Source organism: Polyodon spathula, chromosome 54 (assembly GCF_017654505.1).
Source record: "Polyodon spathula isolate WHYD16114869_AA chromosome 54, ASM1765450v1, whole genome shotgun sequence".
In the NCBI taxonomy this organism is placed as follows: domain Eukaryota; kingdom Metazoa; phylum Chordata; class Actinopteri; order Acipenseriformes; family Polyodontidae; genus Polyodon; species Polyodon spathula.
The window spans coordinates 1,650,956-1,660,822 of NC_054587.1; the positions used below are offsets into that span (position 1 = coordinate 1,650,956).

Consider the following 9,867-nt stretch of genomic DNA (forward strand, 5'->3'; position numbering starts at 1 on the left):
TCTCCCTTTGCAGTTTAACAGGAGGTGTGGAGCTGCATTGAAGTATTCAGGAAGCCTGCTTCCCTCTCCCTCACTTACTGCAGGATTAACTCAACACGAGGTGCCCCTCCAGATCCAGAGGTTGAACGTTTCTGCTCAGGACAGTCTGGAGGTAAGAAATGGAATCAGGTTTTTTTTAAAGATGCATTTTAATTTCAGGGGATTTTCTAGAGGGTTTCTTCCTGCCTGTAATAAGTTTTTTTTTTAAAGATTTATTCATGATGTGCAAATCCTTCCTTTACTAAGATGGCATCATGACTGTTGACAGCTGCGACCACTGATTTCTATAAAAGATCTTCAGACTTTAGATTCTCTTTGACTGCCTCAGCACTGATTTCCATAGCATCTCTCCAGACTTTAGATTCTCTTTGACTGCCTCAGCATTATAAGATCACTTCATGTGCAGCAGGTATTCGGGCCGCTAGACCCACACAGAGTCTGTGCTGTGTAGAGTTTGAGTGAGGGGTACAGGTTGGGCACGAACGCTTGCTCCAGAGAAAGTTAATTTAGTTGTAATGGCAGAGTGCTGTGCCAGTCAGTGGATAGACATTCTGGAAAATTAAGAAAAAAAAAAAATTATTGAAAAAAAAAACTAAAAACAAGTGTAATGTTATTTTGCTGATGAGAGGTAACTTGTTTGTGTGGCTTGTTTATGTGTCAGTTATGTTACATTTAGCCATGGTGTGCTACTGTATATTACATTCATCTAGAGGTTTAAGAATTTTACAAGTACAACATATTCCAATGAATTGCATATTGATGATTGCATATTCATGTTAACTTTAAAAAGGTGAAACAGATTTCTTATTAAAATGCACATGCAGCAGATTCCTACTAATTGCATCCCCCATGTGCCCCGCAATTGTATGCATTTAACCAGCTGTATGCAATTATCAGGTATGCAATTAAAGGTACCTGTATTACATGTTATAAGTTATTGATAATGGCACTCTCTGGTTAATTGCATAACACTTTGAGGCACACAGTGTATGTAATTGACAAGAATCTACAGTGATATGACTTAACATGATGTGCTTCATATTATTGATTTAGATTTCAGTGCAACTTGCATGAATTGTCTCTTAATAAATTCAATAGGTACTGAACATTTCACCTGCCTAATTGTGTGTTTTTACAACTAGAAAAACAGGAACTTGCTCCCTCATATTGGCTGCATTTCTGTATTCAGGCTCAGTTTCAACCCTGCCTGCCTTCACCTCCTCTCCCTCACCACAGTCTTTCTCAGAAATGAACGCAGAGCGGGCTGACCGCAGAAAAGGAGAAGGGTGTTCTGTTTTTGCGATGGCATCTGCAGTTAACAATACTGTGAGATACACTTTCTATCTGTAGAGCCTGACTCCAGAAACCACAAAAAACAGAATCTGGTAATGCTCCTAAAACAGTTCAGAAGCAATGTATCGTTTGCTGAATGGTTAGTTTTCTAAATTATTTCCAGTTCAAGTTTTCTGTCATTAATATTCAATTTATGAACAGGTCCTTCACCATTTCATTGATTCATTTGCTCTGGTTTGTTCGTGCCTCTTGTTTCAGAGTCAGCACTGGCATGGATGTATTTGTCATCATTCCTTGACTATTCATGCATAAGTAGAATTTAAAATTACTCCTCAGATTTGCTTTTTTATTGATCCAAGCAGACATTGGCTGCAGAAGTCAATGCTCAGTTCTTCTGATTATCAGTGATTTCTCATACCTGATGTTACGGCTGACAAAGACGAAGAGAGGGGAAGCAAATCTACTCGAAGTGTGTGCAGCTTAGTTATTTCTAACAGTTTGAAGTACAGATATTAGACGAATGTCATTTTGTCTGTGCTGCACTTACTGGATTACAAGTGAAGCTGCTTCTCAGAAAGAAGATGAGGTTTTAGTGTAAAAGTACAAACTCACACTCTGAGCTCACAAGCAGTATATTGTGAAATCGCAGGTATATTTTTGTAACAGTAGCTGGTGACCAGTTAGCACTTGGAGATTAAAAACATTACTGGGAGGAAGTGAGAAGCGCTAACAAAGTTTAAGGAAACTGAGGTTTTCTATAAAGAGCAGTTGTGTTGCAGTTTCGTTTAGTTCCAGGCAGAATGCGGGCTGGGAAACTCTACCTTGTGATGTGTAAGTACTGTGATCTGATGCTTTGAACACGAATCCAGCAGCATGCCTCCCTGGTGAGGGATTGATGGCTTGAAAGAGGCTGGCTTGTCAGTTTCAGGTGGTTTTTAAAAGGGGATGTCGGAGCAGGAGGATGTTGTTGGCTCTGTGCTGCAAAGCAGTTGTGTTTCATTAACAATAGTGGCGAGCACTTGGCATAAAATAGATCAGTTCCTTGCTTTCAAAACTTTTTCATGGCTTAGAGATTGTATTGAACTGTATTGAGGTATGTGAGCTTATCAGAATCCAGCTTCCTCTGTCTGCTAAAGAAGCTTGTTCAGTTATATTGCTGTTAGTGTGTGTGTGTGTGTGTGTGTGTGTGTGTGTGTGTGTGTGTGTGTGTGTGTGTGTGTGTGTGTGTGTGTGTGTGTGTGTATGCCTTTTAAAAAAAAACTAAAAGTGCCAAAATATTGAGTTTGTTGTCGACTTTCACCCTGTGTGGAGTTTTGTCTGACTGGGGTTAGAAAGAAACAACATCTGAACTTTTGCTGCGAATGTTCATTCAAGATTAGCTCAGATACTCAGGGTTGATCTGCTATCTTGAAACACACGGGAGCCTCTAGTGTCATTAATGCTATTGTGCTATTGCCAGGTTCTGGTATACTCATGGGTTACACTGTGAAATAAGGGGCGTTAATTCCAATGTAAGTATATCTGCATTAACATATTTCCTAGCAAGATCATTTGACGTAAGCATCAATTTAATGAATCAGTCAATACTCATATGGGGGGTGTTTTAAATTTATGATGATGTTTTTGTAAGGGTTAAGTATGATTTTTCATTCTTAAACGTTCCCAGTGATTTATCATGCCTGCCCATGCTTCACTCTATATAGCTGCTTTGGTAACTGGTAATTCTATGGGCTAGTTCGTGTTCATCAGACATTGCTACTGTAGTAAAAATTCTACAAATACATTCTTCAGCTGGATGGAAACAGCCGTGCGTGATCAAGCTGCTGTTTGTAAGCTTCTTTAAAGGGTTAGTTGCTCATGTGTTTGGCTGGATATCTGTCAAGGTCTTTTGCTTCCTGTTTGTTGTGGTAAAAAGGGCTTTATATTAGGGTAAGGTGTTTCTGATCAAGAGCCACCTTCAATAATAACCATGTTTTTTTTTATATTGAAGATGTTTCATCTGTTTTCTGCTGAAGGGAATAAGGGCTGTGCTACAGTAGTAATGAAAATAAAGATGGATTTAACCTTTTCAGATGTTTCTCGGTAGTTGTTTTTTATCTATTTAATTTATTTATTTAAGTGATGTTAAATTAAAAAATCAAATTTGGTGGCTAATGCAGCCTTTGCAGTGTTCAGTCACTTGAAAATGTGTTTTGATTGCTGCTCAACTTTTTAATACATAAAAATAAAGATGAATTGTTTCCTCTGGAGCTTCACAAAGAGATCCAATTCCATGGTGTTCTGCTGAAGTGACAAATGACTGACCTACAGTTGCAGGAAAAGGAGAGGCGGCTGAGCTTTCTTGATAGTTTGTGACATTTAGTTAAGTTTATTATTTTCTTGGATTTGACTCACTGGAGTGAAAGACTGTCCTGTCATGTCACTGCCTCTCCTTGTGTCTTTCAGTGCTGACCACAGTGGCCTGCTTTGGAGACGATACAGGTAAGAGAAAAGTACACTGAAGAGTGAACACAGCCCCCAGTGAAGGGGCTCCAGAGTGAACACAGCCCCCAGTGAAGGGGCTCCAGAGTGAACACAGCCCCCAGTGAAGGGGCTCAAGTTGTCTCACAGTCCCCAGTGAAGGGGCTCAAGGGCTCTCATAGCCTGGCCCTTTGGTCTAGAATTTGTTTTAAACTGGACTACAGGAGGAATATCAAAGTAATACATTTTTCATGCAGCATATTAGAATATAAAGGCATATATATATATATATATATATATATATATATATATAATATATATATATATATATATATATATATATATATATATATATATATATATATATATATATATATATATATATATATATAGTGAGCAGACAGTAGATTCCAACATAATCCAAGTTTTTATTAAAGTAAAAATGTGCTCGCTTTTATATAGAAATGACAATCCTGGTTGCGAGACGAGGTCAAAAGAAAATACAGTTCAAACAGGATTCGTATAACAAGAAAAAAAATAACAATGTAAACTAACTAGACAGTAACTCACTGGTGAATAAAAAATTTGTTTCTGGGTTAAAATTAATGGTGCAAGGTGTTAATATATTTTAATCTTGGATAAAAGCTTTGTGCAACATGATTAAAATATTATCCTTGATTTAATCTGGGTTAGTGGTTAATCCATGTTGGTGCAATCGTCCACTCTTACAACATCCCTTGTGCCATGCTGCTGTTTAACAAATATTTTCATAGGGAAAAATATTCTCCCAACCTCGCTATTCTCATGATTCCCCTCTGCATCGCACCCACTACTGGCTACCTATTTCTGCTTGCATTCAATTCAAGACCCTTGTTCTTGTCTACCGCTCTCTTCACCACAACAGCCCCTCCTACCTCCAGTCCCTCATGTATTCCTACATCCCCCTCTCGCCCTCTCAGCTCCTTTAGTGCCGAAAGGTCATTCCTTCCCTCCTCCCTCCATCCTCCTGGGCCAGCTCCTTCTCTTCCCTCTCCCCTCTGTGGTGGAACCAGCTACCGGAGACCTTCAGGACTGCTCTTTCTCTCATTGTCTTCCACCTTCTCCTCAAGACCCATCTGTTTAGATCCAACTTGTAGATCTCTTGTTCGACCCCTCCTACTATGCATTGGACTCCCCTGGTCTACACAACACGTTACTGGATCCTCAGCTAATAAACTATCCTTGCACTATTGTTCTACTAATATGTCATTGTAGAGATAACTTGTTGTAATCATAACTTGCATCCCAGTTCATATTATATTTTACTATTATTTGCACTGTAAACTATTCTTTCCTATTGTAAAACTGTAAACTATTCCCCTTTCCTTCTCATTGGTGTGAGTGCTGTCTGCCCCTCCGTTCCATTTCTGTCTCCTTCACACACTGAGGATTCCTCAATCTACACTGAACTGTTCCTGCCTTCTCATCAGTGAGACTGAGTTCCCCCTCTCTGTCTCCCGCTATCCTTTCACAAACACACACTGGGAAGGTATTCCATGTCCCTCTGAAATTAACATGCACATGGAAAGTATCTACAACAGTTACATAATAACAAGTGGTTTTAAAGTTTGCTCAGTTACAAGATCTGGTGGGTTTTTTGAATGAAAGATGGAAATGTGCACCTAATGCTGTTGCCTCCTTTCTTTCAATGATCACTTCGAAACCTGTACTGTCCCAAGAGCCTGCTGGAGAGATATTCGAAGGAGACACAGTGACCCTGAGCTGTAGGGTTGAGGGGGGCTCTGATGGCTGGAGATATCTCTGGTATAAAGACAGTCAGTACAGTACTCCAGTGTACCAGACTGACAGCAGCAGTGGAACTGGAGCCGGATACACAATCAGAGCTGCTGCTGTGTCTCACAGTGGAGAGTACTGGTGTCGAGCTGAAAGGGGGAGCAAACCGTTTTACTCACAATACAGCAATGCTGTCAGGATACAAGTATCACGTGAGTGACTGAACTGAGCCTGTAAGAAAGATGGCAGCCAGCCATAGATAAAATTAAAAAGTCTCAGTATTAGACCAAAAGAAGATTACTTTGTAGCTCTATTTCCTTTAAATTAAAATAGATATGATGCAGAAACAAAGTTATTTGACTACTTTTAATTAATATTATTTTAAAGAGCAAATTAAGTTTATCATTAAAGACCCCCTTTCTCTTTATATTAATTTCCTTTTATTTATTTATCTTTATCTAAATGGCAGGGAGCACTGCAATTAAATCATCTTTATATTTCTCCAGCGCTGCCCCAGACTACACTCACCCTGGAGCCTCCACTCCCAGAGATAATCACCAGGGATGCTTTTCAATGGGCCCTTATAGTTTCACATCTTACAACTGCAATCAATCAATCAATCAATCTTTATTTCTTATATAGGATGTTTCATAATAAATCACCTCAAAGCACTTTACAGATTAAAAAAATAATAACAATAATTTACAAAACAATTTAGAGAAATAGTAAAAGATGATAAAATACCCCATTTAAATGAATACATTAAAATACTTTTAAAAAGTCATTTTAATTCTTAAAGCAGTGACAAAAACAGGTAGTACAAAAAATCTAATTAGGTACACTGTATTGTATAAGGAGCGTCACGGTGGCGTGGTGGTTAGCGCTGCTGCCTCACAGTGCCAGGGTCCTGGGTTTGATTCCAGTCTAGGGTTCTGTTTGTGTGGAGTTTGCATGTTCTCCCTGTGTTTGTGTGGGTTTTCTCTGGGTACTCTGGTTTCCTCCCACAGCCCAAAGACATGCTGTTCTGGGTGATTGATCACTCTAAATTGCCCTCTGTGTGTGTTTGATGCCATGCGATGGACTGGCATCCCATCAAGGGTGTAGTCCAGCCTTGTGTCTGCTGGGTTAGGCTCCAACTCACCACAACCCTGTAAAAGATTGAACAGATAATGATAATACTGTATAAAAGATTATGATCATTATCCCTCTGCTAAATTTGCAGGGGGTTTGAATGCTTCTCTCAAATTCGACTAGTAGGAGCAGATGAGGTTTTCAGTGTTGTGGAAATTCTTTGGGTATTCCATGATTCTAGACTGTGGGCATCAAACAATAACCAATATTAATAACAAACCAATAGCAATGTTCTCTTTTAAAGCCTTCTTTTATTAATCAAATCAAGCTTGCAATGCGCAAAACCTTTTCAAGTGTTTTAGAGAGGGTTTCTCTTTATAGCTACTTAGCATTTTAATGTTGTATGCTGGTGAATTTTAAACAATTTTTTTCTTCTCCAAAAATGGCCTGCATCTTAAATTCGACTGTAGTGATTAAAATCACCAACAAAAGAGGTGACTCCGCGAGTACAGAAACAGGAACGTGGCTGACCACTTGATCAAAGACGAACAAAAACGTCCCTGGCCGATCTCGAACCATCCACGACATGCTGATCAGATCGGAAATGCTGATCAGACCCCTGCATTTTCCGACATGCCAAGCAATGCCACAGTTCACAAAAAGGGAAAACGAGGTGCATTAATCATGACTGGAAAGGAGAAGCAGCGCTTAACTGCAATGCTCTGAGTGATGGCAGACGGCCGTAAAACTGCTTGCTCACGCGTAATTCAGGCTGCATCATTGTAAATGCATCTTTATTTAATGTTTTATTTTTCCCAAAATTGAGGGTGGAAAATTTTGGCTGCGTCTTAAATTTGTAGGACGGCAGTATCAGCGTGATTTTCAAAAGGGGCAAAATGAGGACTAGGTCGCTAAGGGATTTCTACAAACCTGATTTAGGCTGCTAAGTGTATGCGCTAGCTGAAATTCATCCTGTATTCACTTCTTGACGCTTAAATATAAATCAAGAGACAAAATGGTGAGTGGATACAGGTGAGTGCAGTGCAGAGCGGGTGCAAATCAGACAGACGATTACTTGGGTGTTTGTTGAACTGATTTGGCAATGTCCAGGGCCTTATGGTGAACACCAATAAATAATAAATTATATTATTTATAGGCGTGTGTCTCTCGTAACTTTAATCCCCAGGTTTGACTCGTAACCAAAAGTCCAGGTTTTACAAAAACCTCCACTAAACACGAAACACAAACACAAGACAGTGAGTGAAATGAGGTGCCAGTGGTGTTGTGGAAGGGTAGTGGGTAAGTCACTGACACAGGAGGCAGACAGGTGGATTTGGCAACACCGCACAGGTGCCCAGTTTTGTTCTCGGGTGCTATTTTTAAGTTTATCCCTCAGATTGCGCTCTTTTTACCAATGATGGTAGACAGAACCACGGGCATACCAAGCGATGGTACACAACACCGGCCTCCCTTGCAGGTGCTCAAAGAAATAATAATGAAAACAGAAGGCAAAAATAACAAGGAAAAAAATAACATAAAAACAAAACTACAAATAAAAGGTGTTGCACTCTGCAGCAATATCCCGGTCACGGCTGCCCGTGCGACCTGGATCTACGCTGCCGTCTACCTAGCCTGCTCTGTTATACTTTTAAGGGGTCTGCCCAAGGGTTCCCCACTCTCACTGTCTCACTGTGACACTTCCGTGTCTTTTTCTGTCCCGGCTGGTTCTCGGTCCGCGACCAGCGTTTCCGTACTCTCAGCGCGTCTATAAGGGCAGACCTGAGGAAACAGCAGAGCGTTATTTTATAGGACCAACAATCTCCCAAGACTCTCCGCTCAGCCATTCAGAGAAGGGGAAAGTCCACACACCCACTTTCCCACCTCCCCGTGTCACTGTCATGAATCACAGGCGGTTGTTGGACGACTGCCGCCCTCTTTCTGCAGCCCGTGAACACGCCAGCAGAGTCAGCACAGATCTCTCCCTGCTACATATCCTTTCCCTCAGAATGACACCACCGGTTCATTTGAAAATCTTACACCCCCATGCCTTCCCGAGAGAAAAAGTCTGCGTTTTGATGCAGCTTTCCTGCTCGGTGGACTACCCTAAAGGTATAGGGCTGCAAGACCAAGTACCACCGTGTGATTCTGGCGTTGCTATCTTTCATCTGGTGAAGCCATGCTAAGGGGGCATGATCTGTAAAAAGGGTGAAGTATCTCCCCAGGAGGTAGTACCGGAGTGACTCGACTGCCCATTTTACTGCGAGACACTCCTTCTCGATGGTGCTATAATTTTTCTCGCGGGGAAGGAGCTTCCTGCTGATATACAGGACTGGGTGCTCGCTTCCTCGAACCTCCTGTGACAACATTGCCCGAGACCTGTCTCTGACGCATCCGTCTGCAGGGTGAACCTCTTACCAAAATCTGGGCTGCACACACTGGCTTACTACACAGCCTCCACTTCAAGGCGAGAAAGGCCCTCTGGCACGACTCTGTCCACTGAACCATATTTGGGGCAGCCTTCCGGGTGAGGTCTGTCAAGGGAGCAGCGAGCATAGCGAAGCTTGGGATGAACTTTCTATAATAGCCCGCTAGTCCCAAGAAAGAGCGCACCTGGGTTTTGGTTGTAGGAACCGGCCAGTCAGCCAAGGCTTTCACCTTAGCAACTAGCGGTCTGATCTGGCCGCCCCCTACTCGATACCCCAAATACTCCGACTCACTCTTCCCAATGGCACACTTCTTTGGGTTAGCAGTGAGCCCCGCCTCCCGCAAGGATTGCAGCACCGCCGCTACCTTACACAGATGACTCGGCCAGTCCTCACTGTGGATAACCACGTCATCTATGTAAGCAGCGGCGTACTGCTGATGGGGCCGCAAGATGCGATCCATCATCCGCTGGAAAGTGGCGGGGGCTCCGTGCAACCTAAAGGGCATGGTCCTAAATTGGTACAACCCGAAGGGAGTCGAAAATGTTGTCCTCTCTCTAGATTCCGGAGTCAGGGGTATCTGCCAGTACCCCTTCATTAAATCAAGTGTCGTCATAAAATGAGCTGTGCCTAGACACTCCAGCAACTCATCTACCCGGGGCATTGGATAAGCGTCAAATTTTGATTTCTCATTGATTTGTCTGAAATCAATGCAAAATCGAGTTGACCCGTCTGGCTTATCAACCAAAATGATCGGACTGTTCCAGTCACTTTGGGACTCTTCTATTACCCCCAGTCTCAGCATTTC

The 9,867-nt window shown here is 41.7% G+C and overlaps 1 protein-coding gene across 7 annotated transcripts in view; it reads left to right on the forward strand.

Moving 5' to 3' along the window:
- Positions 1-2,067: 2,067 nt before the first annotated feature.
- LOC121307240 (Fc receptor-like protein 5) overlaps positions 2,068-9,867 on the forward strand; it is a 92,577-nt gene continuing 84,777 nt past the window's right edge. For 3 of the 7 annotated variants that reach the window (XM_041239385.1, XM_041239389.1, XM_041239390.1), the window contains exons 1-2: positions 2,069-2,163; positions 3,778-3,813. In XM_041239385.1, coding sequence (XP_041095319.1) covers positions 2,133-2,163; positions 3,778-3,813 — 67 coding nt within the window. In that variant the 5' untranslated portion in view covers positions 2,069-2,132. Of the gene's footprint in view, positions 2,164-3,777; positions 3,814-9,867 lie in introns of all 7 variants that reach the window. The other 4 variants (XM_041239383.1, XM_041239386.1, XM_041239387.1 and 1 more) reach the window with 2 other exon arrangements.